We start from the raw sequence: 22,435 nt of genomic DNA, 5'->3' as shown, positions 1-22,435 counted from the left end.
AGTCTCGCGGTCGTTCGCGTGACGTCATCTCGAATGACCACGAGACGTCGCGATCCCGCGAGAACGGACGTCATCGCGGTAATTCTCGCAAAGGATTACTGGGACCGGGAGCGTGGAGAGAGGCGGGAAGGCTGTGCGGGACGTCGGAAGGTGAGAATAACAATATATATATTTTTGTATTATTTTTTACATGCTATCTTTTACTATTGATGCTGGAATTGTACTATTGCAGCCTCAATAGTAAAAAGTTGGTCACACTCGTCAAACACTATGTTTGACGAGTGTGACCAACCTGTCAATCAGCTCTCCAAGCGATGTTCCAGATCGCTTGGAAAACGCTAGCAATTCTGCAAGCTAATTACGCTTGCAAAATGCTAGCTTTTCCGGGGGAAAATCGCGGGAATTTAAAATGCGATTTTCCCGCGGAATGGAATTCCGGAATTCTCACGGTAATTTCCGCAAGAGTTCCAGTACGTGTGAACCCAGCCTCAGAGTCAGGCAAACCGGAGGTCAGACACAGTACGGGCAAACGAGTTACAGGAGGGATAAGCAGATGGGAGGTCAGACGAAGCCAAAGGTCATACACAAGAGGGCGGTGCGGTACCAAAGGGATGAGCAGAGAGCAGTCGAGTCACAAGCAGAGAGTCATTCAAGAGAGGGCGGTGCGGTACAAGAGGGTCAGGCAGAACTCATAACAGGGACAGAACCAGATCACAACACAAACAAGCCATCAGGGACAAGGCACACGTATACAAGAGGTCACTTAACTCAGCCGAGGGCAGGAGTATAACTGACACCGGACCTAGGTCCTTTGAGCATTAAATAGCCGCCCTCTGCCAGAGAGAGGCAGAAACAATTAACCCCCTGTCTGACCAGGACGGGCCAAAGCGAAACCCCGTCCTGGATCATGACAACTGCTCCTATATACAAGAATATAACTATTATAATACTGCCCCTATGTACAAGAATATAACTACTATAATACTGCTCCTATGTACAAGAATATAACTACTATAATACTGCCCCTATGTACAAGAATATAACTACTATAATACTGCCCCTATATACAAGAATATAACTACTATAATACTGCCCCTATATACAAGAATGTAACTACTATAATACTGCTCCTATGTACATGAATATAACTACTATAATACTGCTCCTATGTACAAGAATATAACTACTATAATACTGCCTCTATGTACAAGAATATAACTACTATAATACTGCCCCTATGTACAAGAATATGTTGCGCCCCTGAGGGTTCAGTCGCCCCAGAGGTACTGCACCTCCTCCTGAGGTGTCGTACCCCACCTTTCAGGTAAGGTGGAGACCCCTGACCACGCTCCAACACCTGCATCCCACACAACACAGTAGGGTAGCAAAGCACCCTTTGGTGGCTCCCTGCTTGGAACACGAAGCGTGCTGGGAGGCGGGTGGAGTTTAGTTTGCACTAAAGAGCAGGAAGAGGATAGGATATGGAGTCACAGGAGTCTGACGAGGTCGGACCTGTGTAAGGAGATCCCCTGAGAGGGATGAAGGAGGGAAGGTGCTGCAGCCGACCTCAGTGACCTGGGTCCGCTGGCACAGGAAAGAAACACTGAAAGCCTGATTCTCCATAAGAAGGAAAGGATTAGTACAGAACGTGAGGAAAGGAAGAGAACAGAGGATTGAGGGTTAGACGAGAACCCTTCTCAAGTTCTAGGCGCAAGGCCGGGGTCCGGTCCCCGAGGTTGTTTGGATACTTATGGTCCCGCAACAGACACCGGAGGAATAGAAGTTTGTCTTCACTTTATTCCCACACAAGACTTGGGGGCACAACAGCAACGAGATAGAGAGCTGGGACTTAGAAGCAGAGAGTCCCCGAAGCATGCTACAGCTGTCTGCCGTACAAGTAGAGTTCATAGGAATATCCGACAGGAGGAACTCCGGTGTAACTCAGTACTAGGAGAACTTCACTTAAAGGCGCTAAGGCTGGTTTCACACTTGCGTTTTTTTGCGCTGTATTTTAGCGCTAAAAAACGCATGCGTTTTTCCCTATATTTTGCATGGGATGCGCTTATGTACGCATACACATGCGTTTGTATGCGTTTTTACGCGCATGCGTTTTTTTGCGGTATGCGCTCGGGCGCACAAAATGCATCCTGTTGCATTTTTTTGGCGTCCGACTTGCCTCAAAAAATCGCATGCGCGCGCAATGCGTTTTTTTTACAGCAAGACACCCATTATAAGTCTATAGGTGCGCATATGTGCGCATTGGCATGCTCATGTATGCGTTTTTTTGCGCATGCGTTTTTTTGTTGACCATTGGTTAGACAATGGAAATTAGGGGTTTGGGTTAGAGTTAGGGTTAGTTAAGGGGGTTTAGGGTTAGGATTAGGGTTTGGGTTAGGGTTAGTATGGTTTGGTTAAGGGTTAGGGTTTAGGGTTAGTTAGGGTTTAGGGTTAGAGTTAGGGTTTGGGTTAGGGTTAGTAGGGTTTGGTTAAGGGTTAGGGTTAGTATGGTTTGGTTAAGGGTTAGGGTCAGAGTTAGGATTAGGGTATGGTTTGGTTAAAGGTTAGTGTTAGGGTATGGTTTGGTTAAGGGTTAGTGTTAGGGTTAGGGTTAGTAAAGTCATGGTTTGGGTTAGGGTTAGGGTATGGTTTGGTTAAGGGTTAGGGTTAGTAAAGTCATGGTTTGGGTTAGTGTGAGGGGCCAACTAATGTTGGAAAAAAATGCAAACGCACTAAAAACGCATACAAATGCATAAAAACGCTGCGTTTTTTTCATGCATGCTCATAAAAATGCATGAAAAAAACGCAGCATTTGTATGCGTTTTTCCATGCGTTTTTTTGCGGGAAAAACGCGCTGCAAAACAAAGCAAGTGTGAAAGTAGCCTAAGAGGGAGACGTTCAGAAAAGGCACATAAGTTGGAGGAGTGTTGGAAAGGTGTGCTTCATCTTGCCTGGAGGTTGGCTGTGCTCCTGACCCGGAGGACACGGCACCAATGCGGGCTCTTGAGCCACCACAGACTGTGAGTAAAGCTTTGGAACTACATGCCCTGGTGTCCTCCACTTATTCCTGCGTCAACCTGCCCAGCAATGCTACATCCCTTGCGCCCGACACTACACCATCTAAGTGTTGCTACATCCACTCTGCCCTGGGACTACAGCCCTGCCTGTGGAGGGCTATACCATCACTGCTGCACCACACCATCTGTCCCAGAGGAACTGTCTGCAGCGTCGGCTGAACATCCACATTGCCGAACACCACAGGTGGCGTCACGACTTAGACATTCACACTGAACATTTACAATGGGCACCCAGGGCCACGGACCGGGTCACCGCTGCTGTGACACTTCCCTGTGAGATACCGGCCCAGTACCGAGTACCCCACAGCCCTGGGTGTGAGGGCGACCCAAATATAACTACTCTAATACTGCTCCTATGTACAAGAATATAACTACTATAATACTGCCCCTATGTACAATAATATAACTACTATTATACTGCTCCTATGTACAAGAATATAACTACTATAATACTGCCCCTATGTACAAGAATATAACTACTATAATACTGCCCCTATGTACAAGAATATAACTACTATAATACTGCCCCTATGTACAAGAATATAACTACTATAATACTGCCCCCTATGCACAAGAATATAACTACTATAATACTGCCCCTATGTACAAGAATATAACTACTATAATACTGCCCCTATGTACAAGAATATAACTACTATAATACTGCCCCCTATGCACAAGAATATAACTACTATAATACTGCTCCTATGTACAACAATATAACTACTATAATACTGCCCCTATGTGCAACAATATAACTACTATAATACTGCTCCTATGTACAAGAATATAACTACTATAATACTGTCTCTATGTATAAGAATATAACTACTATAATACTGCCCTTATTTATAAATATATAACTACTATAATACTGCCCCTCTGTATAAGAATGTAACTACTGTGATAACGATATTGTTAGCTTTCTCTATATCTAGTATTGTGGATCACTCTTTGTATAACCGTCACGTTGGTTGATATCTCTTTGTGTGCTTTTTTTGGTGTTGTTATAAGGGGGACAGCGGGGGTCCTTTAGCATGTGAAGACAGAAAAGTTTGGAAACTGATGGGAACTACAAGTTGGGGTGTCGGCTGTGCTTTGAGGTACAAGCCAGGAGTCTACACTCGAATAACATCATTCCTGGACTGGATCCATATGCAGATGGAGGTAATTGAGTTCTTATCCCTATACTACTATAGCTATGCTGATACATGTGAGAGGGGCGGGAGTATAAAAACAAAGGTAAAAAATTAGTAGGAAACATTAGTGTAGGAGCACTGTGGCTATTAGTGTAGGGGCACTGTGGCTATTAGTGTAGGGGCACTGTGGCTATTAGTGTAGGAGCACTGTGGCTATTAGTGTAGGAGCACTGTGGCTATTAGTGTATGGACACTGTGGCTAAAAGGGTAGGGTCACTGTGGCTGTTAGTGTAGGAGCACTGTGGCTATTAGTGTAGGGGCACTGTGGCTATAAGTGTAGGGTCACTGTGGCTATTAGTGTAGGGGCACTGTGGCTACTAGTGTAGGAACACTGTGGCTATTAGTGTAGGGGCACTGTGGCTATTAGTGTAGGGACACTGTGGCTATTAGTGTAGGGACACTGTGGCTATTAGTGTAGGGGCACTGTGGCTATTAGTGTAGGGACACTGTGGCTATTAGTGTAGGGGCACTGAAGCTATTAGTGTAGGGACACTGTGGCTATTAGTGTAGGGACACTGTGGCTATTAGTGTAGGGGCACTGTGGCTATTAGTGTAGGGGCACTGTGGCTATTAGTGTAGGAGCACTGTGGCTATTAGTGTAGGAGCACTGTGGCTATTAGTGTAGGAGCACTGTGGCTATTAGTGTAGGAGCACTGTGGCTATTAGTGTAGGGGCACTGTGGCTATTAGTGTAGGAGCACTGTGGCTATTAGTGTAGGGGCACTGTGGCTATTAGTGTAGGAGCACTGTGGCTATTAGTGTAGGAGCACTGTGGCTATTAGTGTAGGGGCACTGTGGCTATTAGTGTAGGGACACTGTGGCTATTAGTGTAGGGGCACTGTGGCTATTAGTGTAGGGGCACTGTGGCTATTAGTGTAGGAGCACTGTGGCTATTAGTGTAGGAGCGCTGTGGCTATTAGTGTAGGAGCACTGTGGCTATTAGTGTAGGAGCACTGTGGCTATTAGTGTAGGGGCACTGTGGCTATTAGTGTAGGAGCACTGTGGCTATAAGTGTAGGGACACTGTGGATATCAGTGTAGGGGCACTGTGGCTATTAGTGTAGGAGCACTGTGGCTATTAGTGTAGGAGCACTGTGGATATTAGTGTAGGGACACTGTGGATATCAGTGTAGGGGCACTGTGGCTATTAGTGTAGGGACACTGTGGCTATTAGTGTAGGGACACTGTGGCTATTAGTGTAGGGGCACTGTGGCTATTAGTATAGGAGCACTGTGGCTATTAGTGTAGGGGCACTGTGGCTATTAGTGTAGGAGCACTGTGGCTATTAGTGTAGGGACACTGTGGCTATTAGTGTAGGAGCACTGTGGCTATTAGTGTAGGAGCACTGTGGCTATTAGTGTAGGGACACTGTGGCTATTAGTGTAGGGACACTGTGGCTATTAGTGTAGGAGCACTGTGGCTATTAGTGTAGGGGCACTGTGGCTATTAGTGTAGGGGCACTGTGGCTATTAGTGTAGGGGCACTGTGTCTATTAGTGTAGGGACACTGTGGCTATTAGTGTAGGAGCACTGTGGCTATTAGTGTAGGAGCACTGTGGCTATTAGTGTAGGGACACTGTGGCTATTAGTGTAGGGACACTGTGGCTATTAGTGTAGGAGCACTGTGGCTATTAGTGTAGGGGCACTGTGGCTATTAGTGTAGGGGCACTGTGGCTATTAGTGTAGGGGCACTGTGTCTATCAGTGTAGGGACACTGTGGCTATCAGTGTAGGGGCACTGTGGCTATTAGTGTAGGAGCACTGTGGCTATATGTGTAGGGTCACTGTGGCTATAAGTGTAGGGGCACTGTGGCTATTAGTGTAGGAGCACTGTGGCTATTAGTGTAGGGGCACTGTGGCTATTAGTGTAGGGACACTGGTTATTAGTGTAGGGGCACTGTGGCTATTAGTGTAGGGGCACTGTGGCTATTAGTGTAGGGGCACTGTGGCTATTAGTGTAGGAGCACTGTGGCTATTAGTGTAGGGGCACTGTGGCTATTAGTGTAGGAGCACTGTGGCTATAAGTGTAGGGTCACTGTGGCTATAAGTGTAGGGGCACTGTGGCTATTAGTGTAGGGACACTGTGGCTATTAGTGTAGGGGCACTGTGGCTATTAGTGTAGGGGCACTGAAGCTATTAGTGTAGGGACACTGTGGCTATTAGTGTAGGGACACTGTGGCTATTAGTGTAGGAGCACTGTGGCTATTAGTGTAGGGACACTGTGGCTATCAGTGTAGGGGCACTGTGGCTATTAGTGTAGGAGCACTGTGGCTATTAGTGTAGGAGCACTGTGGCTATTAGTGTAGGGGCACTGTGTCTATTAGTGTAGGGACACTGTGGCTATTAGTGTAGGAGCACTGTGGCTATTAGTGTAGGAGCACTGTGGCTATTAGTGTAGGAGCACTGTGGCTATTAGTGTAGGAGCACTGTGGCTATTAGTGTAGGGGCACTGTGGCTATTAGTGTAGGAGCACTGTGGCTATTAGTGTAGGGGCACTGTGGCTATTAGTGTAGGGGCACTGTGGCTATTAGTGTAGGAGCACTGTGGCTATTAGTGTATGGACACTGTGGCTAAAAGGGTAGGGTCACTGTGGCTGTTAGTGTAGGAGCACTGTGGCTATTAGTGTAGGGGCACTGTGGCTATAAGTGTAGGGTCACTGTGGCTATTAGTGTAGGGGCACTGTGGCTACTAGTGTAGGAACACTGTGGCTATTAGTGTAGGGGCACTGTGGCTATTAGTGTAGGGACACTGTGGCTATTAGTGTAGGGACACTGTGGCTATTAGTGTAGGGGCACTGTGGCTATTAGTGTAGGGACACTGTGGCTATTAGTGTAGGGGCACTGAAGCTATTAGTGTAGGGACACTGTGGCTATTAGTGTAGGGACACTGTGGCTATTAGTGTAGGGGCACTGTGGCTATTAGTGTAGGGGCACTGTGGCTATTAGTGTAGGAGCACTGTGGCTATTAGTGTAGGAGCACTGTGGCTATTAGTGTAGGAGCACTGTGGCTATTAGTGTAGGAGCACTGTGGCTATTAGTGTAGGGGCACTGTGGCTATTAGTGTAGGAGCACTGTGGCTATTAGTGTAGGGGCACTGTGGCTATTAGTGTAGGAGCACTGTAGCTATTAGTGTAGGAGCACTGTGGCTATTAGTGTAGGGGCACTGTGGCTATTAGTGTAGGGACACTGTGGCTATTAGTGTAGGGGCACTGTGGCTATTAGTGTAGGGGCACTGTGGCTATTAGTGTAGGAGCACTGTGGCTATTAGTGTAGGAGCGCTGTGGCTATTAGTGTAGGAGCACTGTGGCTATTAGTGTAGGAGCACTGTGGCTATTAGTGTAGGGGCACTGTGGCTATTAGTGTAGGAGCACTGTGGCTATAAGTGTAGGGACACTGTGGATATCAGTGTAGGGGCACTGTGGCTATTAGTGTAGGAGCACTGTGGCTATTAGTGTAGGGGCACTGTGGCTATTAGTGTAGGAGCACTGTGGATATTAGTGTAGGGACACTGTGGATATCAGTGTAGGGGCACTGTGGCTATTAGTGTAGGGACACTGTGGCTATTAGTGTAGGGACACTGTGGCTATTAGTGTAGGGGCACTGTGGCTATTAGTATAGGAGCACTGTGGCTATTAGTGTAGGGGCACTGTGGCTATTAGTGTAGGAGCACTGTGGCTATTAGTGTAGGGACACTGTGGCTATTAGTGTAGGAGCACTGTGGCTATTAGTGTAGGAGCACTGTGGCTATTAGTGTAGGGACACTGTGGCTATTAGTGTAGGGACACTGTGGCTATTAGTGTAGGAGCACTGTGGCTATTAGTGTAGGGGCACTGTGGCTATTAGTGTAGGGGCACTGTGGCTATTAGTGTAGGGGCACTGTGTCTATTAGTGTAGGGACACTGTGGCTATTAGTGTAGGAGCACTGTGGCTATTAGTGTAGGAGCACTGTGGCTATTAGTGTAGGGACACTGTGGCTATTAGTGTAGGGACACTGTGGCTATTAGTGTAGGAGCACTGTGGCTATTAGTGTAGGGGCACTGTGGCTATTAGTGTAGGGGCACTGTGGCTATTAGTGTAGGGGCACTGTGTCTATCAGTGTAGGGACACTGTGGCTATCAGTGTAGGGGCACTGTGGCTATTAGTGTAGGAGCACTGTGGCTATATGTGTAGGGTCACTGTGGCTATAAGTGTAGGGGCACTGTGGCTATTAGTGTAGGAGCACTGTGGCTATTAGTGTAGGGGCACTGTGGCTATTAGTGTAGGGACACTGTGGTTACTAGTGTAGGGGCACTGTGGCTATTAGTGTAGGGGCACTGTGGCTATTAGTGTAGGGGCACTGTGGCTATTAGTGTAGGAGCACTGTGGCTATTAGTGTAGGGGCACTGTGGCTATTAGTGTAGGAGCACTGTGGCTATAAGTGTAGGGTCACTGTGGCTATAAGTGTAGGGGCACTGTGGCTATTAGTGTAGGGACACTGTGGCTATTAGTGTAGGGGCACTGTGGCTATTAGTGTAGGGGCACTGAAGCTATTAGTGTAGGGACACTGTGGCTATTAGTGTAGGGACACTGTGGCTATTAGTGTAGGAGCACTGTGGCTATTAGTGTAGGGACACTGTGGCTATCAGTGTAGGGGCACTGTGGCTATTAGTGTAGGAGCACTGTGGCTATTAGTGTAGGAGCACTGTGGCTATTAGTGTAGGGGCACTGTGTCTATTAGTGTAGGGACACTGTGGCTATTAGTGTAGGAGCACTGTGGCTATTAGTGTAGGAGCACTGTGGCTATTAGTGTAGGGACACTGTGGCTATTAGTGTAGGGACACTGTGGCTATTAGTGTAGGAGCACTGTGGCTATTAGTGTAGGGGCACTGTGGCTATTAGTGTAGGGGCACTGTGGCTATTAGTGTAGGGGCACTGTGTCTATTAGTGTAGGGACACTGTGGCTATCAGTGTAGGGGCACTGTGGCTATTAGTGTAGGAGCACTGTGGCTATATGTGTAGGGTCACTGTGGCTATTAGTGTAGGGGCACTGTGGCTATTAGTGTAGGAGCACTGTGGCTATTAGTGTAGGGGCACTGTGGCTATTAGTGTAGGGACACTGTGGCTATTAGTGTAGGGGCACTGTGGCTATTAGTGTAGGGGCACTGTGGCTATTAGTGTAGGGGCACTGTGGCTATTAGTGTAGGAGCACTGTGGCTTTTAGTGTAGGGGCACTGTGGCTATTAGTGTAGGAGCACTGTGGCTATAAGTGTAGGGTCACTGTGGCTATAAGTGTAGGGGCACTGTGGCTATTAGTGTAGGGACACTGTGGCTATTAGTGTAGGGGCACTGTGGCTATTAGTGTAGGGGCACTGAAGCTATTAGTGTAGGGACACTGTGGCTATTAGTGTAGGGATACTGTGGCTATTAGTGTAGGAGCACTGTGGCTATTAGTGTAGGGACACTGTGGCTATTAGTTTAGGGGCACTGTGGCTATTAGTGTAGGGGCACTGAAGCTATTAGTGTAGGGACACTGTGGCTATTAGTGTAGGGACACTGTGGCTATTAGTGTAGGGGCACTGTGGCTATTAGTGTAGGGGCACTGAAGCTATTAGTGTAGGGACACGATGGCTATTAGTGTAGGGACACGATGGCTATTAGTGTAGGGACACTGTGGCTATTAGTGTAGGGGCACTGTGGCTATTAGTGTAGGGACACTGTGGCTATTAGTGTAGGGGCACTGTGGCTATTAGTGTAGGGGCACTGAAGCTATTAGTGTAGGGGCACTGTGGCTATTAGTGTAGGGGCACTGTGGCTACTAGTGTAGGAGCACTGTGGCTACTAGTGTAGGGGCACTGTGTCTATTAGTGTAGGGGCACTGTGGCTATTAGTGTAGGAGCACTGTGGCTACTAGTGTAGGGGCACTGTGTCTATTAGTGTAGGGGCACTGTGGCTATTAGTGTAGGGGCACTGTGGTTGTTAGTGTAGGAGCACTGTGACTGTTAGTGTAGGAGCACTGTGGCTATTAGTGTAGGAGCACTGTGGTTGTTAGTGTAGGGGCACTGTGGCTGTTAGTGTAGGGGCACTGTGGTTGTTAGTGTAGGGGCACCGTGGCTGTTAGTGTAGGGGCACCGTGGCTGTTAGTGTAGGGACACTGTGGCTGTTAGTTTAGGGACACTGTGGCTATTAGTGTAGGAGCACTGTGGCTATTAGTGTAGGGGCACTGTGGCTATTAGTGTAGGGGCACTCTGGCTATTAGTGTAGGGACACTGTGGCTATTAGTGTAGGAGCACTGTGGCTAATAGTGTAGGGGCACTGTGGCTATTAGTGTAGGAGCACTGTGGCTAATAGTGTAGGAGCACTGTGGCTATTAGTGTAGGAGCACTGTGGCTAATAGTGTAGGGACACTGTGGCTATTAGTGTAGGAGCACTGTGGCTGTTAGTGTTGGAGCACTGTGGTTGTTAGTGTAGGGGCACTGTGGCTGTTAGTGTAGGGGTACTGTATCTATTAGTGTAGGAGCATTGTGGCTATTAGTGTAGGAGAACTGTGGCTATTAGTGTAGGGACACTGTGGCTATTAGTGTAGGAGCACTGTGGCTATTAGTGTAGGAGCACTGTGGTTATTAGTGTAGGGGCACTGTATCTATTAGTATAGGAGCATTGTGGCTGATAGTGTAGGGGCACTGTGGCTATTAGTGTAGGGACACTGTGGTTTTTAGTGTAGGAGCACTGTGGCTGTTAGTGTAGGAGCACTGTGGCTATTAGTGTAGGAGCACTGTGGCTATTAGTGTAGGGACACTGTGGCTATTAGTGTAGGAGCACTGTGGCTGTTAGCGTAGGAGCACTGTGGCTATTAGTGTAGGAGCAGTGTGGTTATTAGTGTAGGAGCACTGTGGCTGTTAGTGTAGGGGCACTGTGGCTGTTAGTGTAGGAGCACTGTGATTATTAGTGTAGGGGCACTGTGGCTGTTAGTGTAGGAGCACTGTGGCTATTAGTGTAGGAGCACTGTGGCTATTAGTGTAGGGACACTGTGGCTATTAGTGTAGGGACACTGTGGCTGATAGTGTAGGAGAACTGTGGTTATTAGTGTAGGGGCACTGTAACTGTTAGTGTAGGGGCACTGTGGCTGTTAGTGTAGGGGCACCGTGGCTCTTAGTGTAGGGGCAGTGTGGCTATTAGTGTAGGGACACTGTGGCTGTTAGTGTAGGAGCACTGTGGTTATTAGTGTAGGGGCACTGTGGCTGTTAGTGTAGGAGCACTGTGGCTATTAGTGTAGGAGCACTGTGGCTATTAGTGTAGGGACACTGTGGCTATTAGTGTAGGGACACTGTGGCTGATAGTGTAGGAGAACTGTGGTTATTAGTGTAGGGGCACTGTGGCTGTTAGTGTAGGGGCACTGTGGCTGTTAGTGTAGGGGCACCGTGGCTCTTAGTGTAGGGGCACTGTGGCTATTAGTGTAGGGACACTGTGGCTGTTAGTGTAGGAGCACTGTGGTTATTAGTGTAGGGGCACTGTGGCTGTTAGTGTAGGAGCACTGTGGTTATTAGTGTAGGAGCACTGTGGCTATTAGTGTAGGAGCACTGTGGCTATTAGTGTAGGAGCACTGTGGTTGTTAGTGTAGGAGCACTGTGGTTGTTAGTGTAGGGAAACTGTGGCTGTTAGTGTAGGAGCACTGTGGCTATTAGTGTAGGAGCACTGTGGTTGTTAGTGTAGGAGCACTGTGGCTATTAGTGTAGGAGAAGTGTGGCTATTAGTGTAGGAGCACTGTGGTTGTTAGTGTAGGGGCACTGTGGCTATTATTATAGGAGCACTGTGGCTATTAGTGTAGGGGCACTGTGGTTGTTAGTGTAGGGGCACTGTGGCTATTAGTGTAGGAGCACTGTGGTTGTTAGTGTAGGGGCACTGTGGCTGTTAGTGTAGGAGCTCTGTGGTTGTTAGTGTAGGGAAACTGTGGCTGTTAGTGTAGGAGCACTGTGGCTATTAGTGTAGGAGCACTGTGGTTGTTAGTGTAGGAGCACTGTGGCTATTAGTGTAGGAGCACTGTGGTTGTTAGTGTAGGAGCACTGTGGTTGTTCGTGTAGGAGCACTGTGGCTATTAGTGTAGGAGCACTGTGGTTGTTAGTGTAGGGGCACTGTGGTTGTTAGTGTAGGGGCACTGTGGCTATTAGTGTAGGAGCATTGTGGCTATTAGTGTAGGGGCACTGTGGCTATTATTATAGGAGCACTGTGGCTATTAGTGTAGGGGCACTGTGGCTGTTAGTGTAGGAGCTCTGTGGTTGTTAGTGTAGGGGCACTGTGGCTATTAGTGTAGGAGCACTGTGGTTATTTGTGTAGGGGCACTGTGGCTATTAGTGTAGGGGCACTGTGGCTATTAGTATAGGAGCACTGTGGCTATTAGTGTAGGGACACTGTGGCTATTAGTGTAGGGGCACTGTGGCTATTAGTGTAGGAGCACTGTGGCTATTAGTGTAGGGGCACTGTGGCTATTAGTGTACGGGCACTGTGGCTATTAGTATAGGGGCACTGTGGCTATTAGTATAGGAGCACTGTGGCTATTAGTGTAGGAGCACTGTGGCTATTAGTGTAGGAGCACTGTGGTTGTTAGTGTAGGAGCACTGTGGCTATTAGTGTAGGAGCACTGTGGTTGTTAGTGTAGGAGCACTGTGGTTGTTCGTGTAGGAGCACTGTGGCTATTAGTGTAGGAGCACTGTGGTTGTTAGTGTAGGGGCACTGTGGTTGTTAGTGTAGGGGCACTGTGGCTATTAGTGTAGGAGCATTGTGGCTATTAGTGTAGGGGCACTGTGGCTATTATTATAGGAGCACTGTGGCTATTAGTGTAGGGGCACTGTGGCTGTTAGTGTAGGAGCTCTGTGGTTGTTAGTGTAGGGGCACTGTGGCTATTAGTGTAGGAGCACTGTGGTTATTTGTGTAGGGGCACTGTGGCTATTAGTGTAGGGGCACTGTGGCTATTAGTATAGGAGCACTGTGGCTATTAGTGTAGGGACACTGTGGCTATTAGTGTAGGGGCACTGTGGCTATTAGTGTAGGAGCACTGTGGCTATTAGTGTAGGGGCACTGTGGCTATTAGTGTACGGGCACTGTGGCTATTAGTATAGGGGCACTGTGGCTATTAGTATAGGAGCACTGTGGCTATTAGTATAGGAGCACTGTGGCTATTAGTGTAGGGGAACTGTGGCTATTAGTATAGGAGCACTGTGGTTGTTAGTGTAGGAGCACTGTGGTTGTTAGTGTAGGAGCACTGTGGTTGTTAGTGTAGGAGCACTGTGGTTGTTAGTGTAGGGAAACTGTGGTTGTTAGTGTAGGAGCACTGTGGTTGTTAGTGTAGGAGCACTGTGGTTGTTAGTGTAGGAGCACTGTGGCTATTAGTGTAGGAGAAGTGTGGCTATTAGTGTAGGAGCACTGTGGTTGTTAGTGTAGGGGCACTGTGGCTATTATTATAGGAGCACTGTGGCTATTAGTGTAGGGGCACTGTGGTTGTTAGTGTAGGGGCACTGTGGCTATTAGTGTAGGAGCACTGTGGTTGTTAGTGTAGGGGCACTGTGGCTGTTAATGTAGGAGCACTGTGGCTATTAGTGTAGGGGCACTGTGGCTGTTAGTGTAGGAGCACTGTGGCTATTAGTGTAGGAGCACTGTGGTTGTTAGTGTAGGAGCACTGTGGCTATTAGTGTAGGAGCACTGTGGTTGTTAGTGTAGGAGCACTGTGGCTATTAGTGTAGGAGAAGTGTGGCTATTAGTGTAGGAGCACTGTGGTTGTTAGTGTAGGGGCACTGTGGTTGTTAGTGTAGGAGCATTGTGGCTATTAGTGTAGGAGCATTGTGGCTATTAGTGTAGGGGCACTGTGGCTATTATTATAGGAGCACTGTGGCTATTAGTGTAGGGGCACTGTGGTTGTTAGTGTAGGGGCACTGTGGCTATTAGTGTAGGAACATTGTGGCTATTAGTGTAGGGGCACTGTGGCTGTTAGTGTAGGAGCTCTGTGGTTGTTAGTGTAGGGGCACTGTGGCTATTAGTGTAGGAGCACTGTGGTTATTTGTGTAGGGGCACTGTGGCTATTAGTGTAGGGGCACTGTGGCTATTAGTATAGGAGCACTGTGGCTATTAGTGTAGGGACACTGTGGCTATTAGTGTAGGGGCACTGTGGCTATTAGTGTAGGAGCACTGTGGCTATTAGTGTAGGGGCACTGTGGCTATTAGTGTAGGGGCACTGTGGCTATTAGTGTAGGGGAACTGTGGCTATTAGTATAGGAGCACTGTGGCTATTAGTGTAGGGGCACTGTGGCTATTAGTGTAGGAGCACTCTGGCTATTAGTATAGGAGCACTGTGGCTATTAGTATAGGAGCGCTGTGGCTATTAGTGTAGGGGCACTGTGGCTATTAGTGTAGGAGCACTCTGGCTATTAGTATAGGAGCACTGTGGCTATTAGTATAGGAGCGCTGTGGCTATTAGTGTAGGGGCGCTGTGGCTATTATTGTAGGAGTACTGTGGCTATTAGTATAGGAGCGCTGTGGCTATTAGTGTAGGGGCACTGTGGCTATTAGTGTAGGAGCGCTGTGGCTATTAGTGTAGGAGCACTGTGGCTATTAGTGTAGGAGCACTGTGGCTATTAGTGTAGGGACACTGTGGCTATTAGTGTAGGAGCACTGTGGCTATTAGTGTAGGGGCACTGTGGCTATTAGTGTAGGAGCACTGTGGCTATTAGTGTAGGGGCACTGTGGTTATTAGTGTAGGGGCACTGTGGTTATTAGTATAGGGGAACTGTGGTTATTAGTATAGGGGCACTGTGGCTATTAGTGTAGGAGCACTGTGGCTATTAGTGTAGGGGCACTGTGGTTATTAGTGTAGAGGCACTGTGGTTATTAGTGTAGGGGCACTGTGGCTATTAGTGTAGGGGCACTGTGGCTATTAGTGTAGGAGCACTGTGGCTGTTAGTGTTGGAGCACTGTGGCTATTAGTGTAGGAGCACTGTGTCTATTAGTATAGGGGCACTTTGGCTATTAGTATAGGAGCACTGTGGCTATTTGTGTAGGGGCACTGTGGCTATTAGTGTAGGGGCACTGTGGCTATTAGTATAGGAGCACTGTGGCTATTAGTGTAGGGACACTGTGGCTATTAGTGTAGGGGCACTGTGGCTATTAGTGTAGGAGCACTGTGGCTACTAGTGTAGGGGCACTGTGGCTATTAGTGTAGGTGCACTGTGGCTATTAGTATAGGAGCACTGTGGCTATTAGTATAGGAGCACTGTGGCTATTAGTGTAGGGGAATTGTGGCTATTAGTATAGGAGCACTGTGTCTATTAGTGTAGGGGCACTGTGGCTATTAGTGTAGGAGCACTGTGGCTATTAGTGTAGGGGCACTGTGTCTATTAGTATAGGGGCACTGTGGCTATTAGTATAGGAGCACTGTGTCTATTAGTGTAGGGGCACTCTGGCTATTAGTGTAGGGGCACTGTGGCTATTAGTGTAGGGGAACTGTGGCTATTAATGTAGGGGCACTGTGGCTATTAGTGTAGGAGCACTGTGGCTATTAGTGTAGGAGTACTGTGGCTATTCATGTAGGAGTACTGTGGCTATTAGTGTAGGGGCACTGTGGCTGTTAGTGTAGGAGTACTGTGGCTATTAATGTAGGGGCACTGTGGCTATTAGTATAGCGACACTGTGGCTATTAGTGCAGGAGCACTGTGGCTATTAGTGGGTTCACCACTGGATTGTACTGTCATTTCTTCAAATATTATTGGGGACTAGTTCATATCATGTGGTGCCATTTTGGCTGCTATTGGAGGCCTATGGCTTTTTTGGGGGGCCCTGTGACTGGCACTTGTATCGAGATTGTTATGGGGTCACAATTTAATTTAACGGGGCTGTCTGCTTTATTTAAGACTTTTTTTCCTCCACCATAACCAGATCACAACAAATGGCTCTTTAGTCCTGCAGTGATCTGCAAAGTGGATATATCTGATAGTAAGTGTTCAGTTCCCCTGCAGCTCCCCCACAGGTGAAATAATGTATTACATGGTGCCTAAGAGACTGAAAGGATGCTCAGATTTGCCATTGCTCTAGAGAAAGAGACGCCATTGTAGCCATTTTCTTACATGTATGTGCACAATCTTGTCCGGCTTACCAGCCTAGCAAAAAACAAGGAAAAGTCAGAAATATATCGGCTGGGTGTTGGAGGAAGGGTGTGAGGACTGTGAGGCATTGTTTGCCTCCCGAGGCCGGGCCCATAGGAGCTGTTATCACCCTGTGTGCTCACACTGGAGAGATACTGAGCCGCACACCAATATTATCTTCTGTAGTGTTTTCTGGCTCTGGTGGATCAGATTGACGTGTTTGGATTGTGGGGCTGGTGAGGTTTATCTCACAGGAGATTAGTCACCATCATGTGGACAACTGCAACCCAAAGTCCTGTAAGGGAAATATTTTCTAATTTTTACAAATATTTTTCTAAAAGACTTTGAAAAGGAAAAAAAAAAGCCAACTAAAAGATTTAAGTAATCCACTTTCTAATTTGTTAAATGAAAAGAAAAATGTTAAAGATAATAAGAAAAAACTTGTGGCATCGCCACGTTAGTAAAAGTCACAACTGTTAAAATAAAAAATTATTAACAATAAATGCTGTTTTTCTGCCATCTCGCTCCCCCGGCCCTCCCAAAAGATGATCATATAGCTGTATGTTCTCTATAGCTCTCACAAAGTGAAAAAAACAAAATGTAAAAGTTTATTGGTCTCAGAATAGGGGAAAGCAACCCCCAATTTATTTATATTTTATAAGTATTAAATAAACTTGTTGTTTATTTGGGGTCACCGTATCCCTACTGACCGACCAGAAGTGTTTCCGTTTTTAGAGATCTGGGGATGAGTGAGGGCTTAGTTTTTGCACCCCGAGCTGATATTTTTATTGATACCATTTTGGGATAGATCGCCTGTTATTGCATTTTATTGCAATGTTGTGGTGACCAAAAAAAAGGAATTCTGGCATTTAGATTTTTTTTTTTCTCGTTATGTTGTTATTTAGTTTATGTTTTCATAGATCGGACATTTCTGAACTCAGCGATACCAAATATATGTATTTTTTTAAATTTTTTTAATTGTTTTATTTTTAATGTGGCAAAAGTGGGGTGATTTGAACTTTTGTGTTTTTTAAAATTTTGCAATATTTTTTAATCCTTTTTTTAAAAATTTTTTTTTAATAGTTCACTTAGGGGACTTGAAGCTGCAATCGTCCAATTTCCTGTGCTATACATCGCAGTGCTTCAGCCCCACTATATATGGCAAAAATGATGATCTCCTATTAACGCCGGCCATAAGCTGACGTTCACTGGAGGGTCGTGATGACAGACTGTCATGACAACCCATCGGTGTCCCGCAATCATGTGACAGGGGTGTTGATGAGCAGGATCAATGACACGCTTTTGGCCGGCGTGTGTTAAATGTCGCTGTCGGTCAGTGACAGCGGCATTTAACTGGTTATAAATACAAAAGGAAATTCCCTAAAATCCAAACATTTAGCTCCGACTGGCTAACACCCAAAGCCTGCGTATCACAAACAATTTTTTTTGCACTTCTGTTTTACTATATAGCATTATCAACATTACAAAAGCAAAAACTAAAATTTGCAGGACAAATATTTGTCCAAAATATAAAACCAAGTTTTATTTTTAATTTTCATTTGTACCTTTTTTTTGTTTGTCTATTTAATATGTGTTCCGCTGTTTATTTTTTGTGTTATTCATTGTGGGAAGAGTTTGGGGTTTTCAGATGTTTTTGAGCAGATTTATCAATTGCAAATTTGTAAAAATTAATCTAGCCCTCAGGAGTGACTTTCTGCACAGCTTTAAATGTTCTTAAACTTTTTGTCACAGAGAGAAGAGAGGAGGATGAACTAAGGATATTCACCAACCTTCCTCGTTGTCTCACGTTTACAATGAATAGACTTGAGAAAAATCAAGAATAAGGAGCCCACTGAGCCGAGACCATCGACCAGTGACCGAGTGACCGTCATCTCCTTGTATCAATGTATGCGCTGTGACCTACACTCTGCACGCAGGATATTATATTCCTTATAATAAACCATAGAAAAATATATTTTACATTTTTGAGAAGATCTTTATTTTATCTCGCTTTTGGCCATATGAAGATGTTGCTCCTACATTTGGGAAAAATGTGTATTGTGAGGCTGGCCGGTTTCTGCCTTGGCAGTGAGAAGAACCTATAAATTGAAGCAAAAGAAAAACAATTTTAGCATCAAAAAATTTAAAGGGCGTAGTAGGGGATAAAGATTTTAGTCAAATGAAATATACCTATATGGTGTGAAAATCCAATCTACAAGTACAGCATGTAAATAGTCTTTTATGGAGCAGGGACACAATAACGAGGCAGAAAGCCTTTAAAAGTCCTTGAAGAAAAATTAATGTAGATGAATGGCCGGCACCCCTGCATGGTGTCCCCTTCTCCCTCCTTGCAGGGATGCCGGCTTACTCACAGCCCCGGCCTTGCGGCATGGTTCCCCGGCGTGCTCTTGCCTTTTCCTGGTGTTTGCGGAGCAGTTTCGGCAACATGTTCTGCCCTGATCTTAAAGAGGGAATTGCCAAGCAGCGAGTTGAGTCGTTAGGTAGTTGGTGTTCTACCAGTGCAGTTGTGAGGTCTCCTGGTGCGGCCTGTATCCTGAACCCAATTCCATGCTCCTGGTGCGGCCAGTCCAGTTCCAGAAGTCCCTTGATCCCAGTGAGGTCAGTGCCTGAACGTTGTACCCTGGTCCTGGTGCTGCCAGTTCTGAATCCGAAGTCCCTTGGTCCCCATGCAGTCAGTTCCTGAACGTTGACCCCTAATCCCGCTGCGGCCAGTCCTTAATCCGAAGTCCCTTGGTCCTGATGCGTCCAGTGCCTGAACCCTGATGAGACCAGAGCCTGAACTTTGTCCCCTGGTTATGGTTCGGCCAGTCCTGTATCCGAAATCCCATGGTCCCAATGTGACTAGTCCTGATCCCAAAGATCTCTGGTCCCAGTGCGGACAGAGCCTGAACATTGTCCCCCCCGGTCCGTGTGCTACTCCCTTATCCAGTATCCTAGACCTGTGTGTCTAAACATAGCCCTAGTCCGTGTCAATGGACCTGGGGTCAGCTGCTGCAGTACCGGGATCTGCCTAGGAGTGGTACCTGGCGGCTACATGCAGTCCAGTCTGTCTCCACCATCAGAAGCTCCAGGGAACACCAGATAGCCGCTTAATTACGCCCATTCCTAGGCAGGCCCGGCCTAGTGGGTCCACAAATCCACGTGTGCCTCTACTGGGCACAACAAAAAATAAATATAATGTTGGGCCGCTCAAAACATAAGATAAATCAGATTTTGGTATCTACTCACGATCACGGTCGGATGTTCTTAAAATCTGTCCAGGGGTCTCATAAGATAGATGTCGTCATTTAAACCACCAAGGATCATGGTCCTCTCCTCCACAATCCAATGGAATTATCCTCCAGCTCTACCTCCATACAACCAGAGAGTAATACAATAAGGATTGATTTATTCACACCAACGTGCTTTACTCACATAGACAAAACACCACTTTAAAACAATTTAAAAGTCCATAAGAGACCACTCCTCATGTATCTTTCACGATCCAGGGTTTCGCTCTTGTCTCTTTTTCTAGGGCATCTCGTCTAATTCATTGGAAAAGCTGGAACGGCGAAACTCTGGCAACATACATTCATATTTTCAATTATTTTAAAGTTCTTTTTTAACTACTGATATGTTAAAAAATGCATTGTACTTAATAAATGAGTTCTTACTGTTTTATGCTAAGGTCGGATGTCAGACTGTCTTACAGAAGTAGTGTTAGAGAAATTTTTTCCCATGGATGCCACGGATTGTGGAAGAGTGGATGCCAATCCATGGTAGATTGACTATGAGAACACCTGATTGTGGTGGTGAGTGGATACCGATATTTTTTTTTTGTTGAGCCGCCACAACATTATATTTGTTAATTGGAACCTCCCCTACTTTTGTCATTGGAGCACAAATAAGATCCCCCCCATTTTTTTAAAAAGCTCCACCCTTTTTTTTAGTATTTCATTGAAATACAGAGAAAACCAACTTACATGACAGTGTCATGGGAAGCCTAGGTAACATTAGGCTGAAACCCCGGGGCCCCTGCGATGTCCCTCAGACTAGGGGAAACCCTGTCTGTCCCTCAACCAAGGGTTTACACTGAAGGTGTGCCTGCCTGGGCCTCCACCCTGTCCTTGTCTCCTGTCCAGCCCTAAGCTGAAGCCACCACCCTCCACCCAGTGAGGAGACCAAACACCAGACCCAACAAATAAGTATGGACAGGGATAACGGAAATTCACCACACCGCGTACACACAGGGGAATACAGTAATGTGCAAGGGCAACCAAATAATACAACACAGGGAGGCAAAATGGCAACAATGGAATATACTACACCAGCAACCGTATGCTCCTAAGACCACCACTCCAGACCGGTATCGCTTAGCACAAGGCAAGAGCTATAGTCGGCGACGCCCATAGTCACACAGGGCAATTTAAAGACAGAGGGCGTGGCTAAGCCCTCAGTCAGAATGACAACCTGGTTAACCCAATCCAAGCCGGATCAGAAGACCAACCAGCGCCGCTGAGAACCAGGTGGTAGGATGGGGTATTACCGCTGTCTGCCGGACACCCTGGTGCGAACAGTGTCCGACATGACAGTACCCCGCCTTCTACGAGGGACCCCAGGAACCTCACAATGTCGAGGACCCGGCTTGTCCGGATGGCGGCGATGAAACACTGTAATCAGTCGGTCCGCATGTATGTCCGAGGCCGGTACCCAAGTCCTCTCCTCAGGACCATAGCCACGCCAGTGGACCAGGTACTGTAGAGTGCAAGGCACTACCCGAGAGTCAACCACCTTGGACACCTCAAACTCCAATGTGCCATCCACCAAGACGGGAGGTGGTGGCACGGGAGAAACATCAACAGCACCCACGACTTTCTTAAGTAACGCCTTGTGAAACACATTATGTATCTTGTATATGGCAGGTAACTCTAAACGAAATGCCACAGGGTTGATAATTGCGGAGATCCTAAATGGACCAATGAACCTGGGCCCCAACTTAAGCGATGGTATTTTGAGTTTGATGTATTTGGAAGTCGCCTTGCTACACTTGTAAGGAGAGCTTTAAACTAGAACAACATGGGAAGGGAAGCAAAAGACCAGAAAAAGCCATACACCTGACAAATGCTATTGAGAACTCTGCTATTAGAAGTGGAAAGGAAGAACAAAGACGAAAGAATCTAATTAATAAAAATATTGGAGAAAGAGAAACCAATCACAAACTAAAATGTTTCTATACTAATGCACAAAGCATGGGCAACAAACAAGGAGAATTGGAACTACTAACACAGGAAAAGAAATATGATGTCATTGGAATCACTGAAGCTTGGTGGGACAATACACATGATTGGAATACAAGACTAGAAGGATACAACTTATTTGCAAGAAACAGACTTGATAAACGAGGAGGGGGTGTCGCATTGTATGTTAGAAACGCGTATATCTGCACAGAGATTGAAGCTTCAGAGACTGGGAGTTCTGTGGAAACTGTTTGGGTAAGAATACAAGGACAGAACAATGGAAAGGACACCATTGTAGGCATTTACTACAGGCCGCCTGTGCAAGCTGAAGCTATGGATGAACTCTTTATGCATCAAATGGCCAAGTTCTCCAAAAAATATGACATAGTTGTCATGGGAGATTTCAACTATCCAGACATTTGTTGGGAATCTCTCTCAGGCAAAACTAACAGGTCAAGGAAATTCTTATCCTCTCTTGCTGACAACTTTATCTTCCAAAAGGTAAGGGAGAAAACAAGGGGAACTGCTACCTTGGATCTAATCCTTATAAACAGGGAGGAAATGGTTGAGGAGGTAAAAGTGGCTGGGACCCTAGGAGGTAGCGACCATGCTATTTTAGAATTTTGGATAACTAGAGGCGGAAGACCTGTGAAGACTCAGACGTCAAGGTTAGATTTCAGAAAGGCATATTTTAAGGGATTCAGAAAGAGAATTGGAGGGATCCAATGGCTGGATATCCTTAAAGACAAAAATGTCCAGGAAGGATGGGAAATCTTGAAAAATGAAATTCTCAAAGCACAGTTGTTAACAATTCCGAAAAGAGGGA

General features: G+C 46.4%; 1 protein-coding gene across 1 annotated transcript in view; it reads left to right on the top strand.

Moving 5' to 3' along the window:
- Positions 1-18,338, top strand: part of TMPRSS3 (transmembrane serine protease 3) — a 77,127-nt gene extending 58,789 nt beyond the window's left edge. Inside the window, exons 12-13 of the mRNA XM_073577221.1 lie at positions 4,089-4,241; positions 18,125-18,338. Of these exons, the coding sequence (XP_073433322.1) occupies positions 4,089-4,241; positions 18,125-18,148 (177 nt within the window). The 3' untranslated portion in view covers positions 18,149-18,338. The remainder of the gene's footprint in view (positions 1-4,088; positions 4,242-18,124) is intronic.
- The last annotated feature ends 4,097 nt before the right edge of the window (positions 18,339-22,435 follow it).

Source organism: Dendrobates tinctorius, unplaced genomic scaffold (assembly GCF_039654945.1).
Source record: "Dendrobates tinctorius isolate UK_male_01 unplaced genomic scaffold, ASM3965494v1 ptg000054l, whole genome shotgun sequence".
Classification (NCBI taxonomy): domain Eukaryota; kingdom Metazoa; phylum Chordata; class Amphibia; order Anura; family Dendrobatidae; genus Dendrobates; species Dendrobates tinctorius.
Note: the sequence above shows the minus strand (reverse complement) of the source record. Positions and strands in the feature narration are given on the sequence as shown.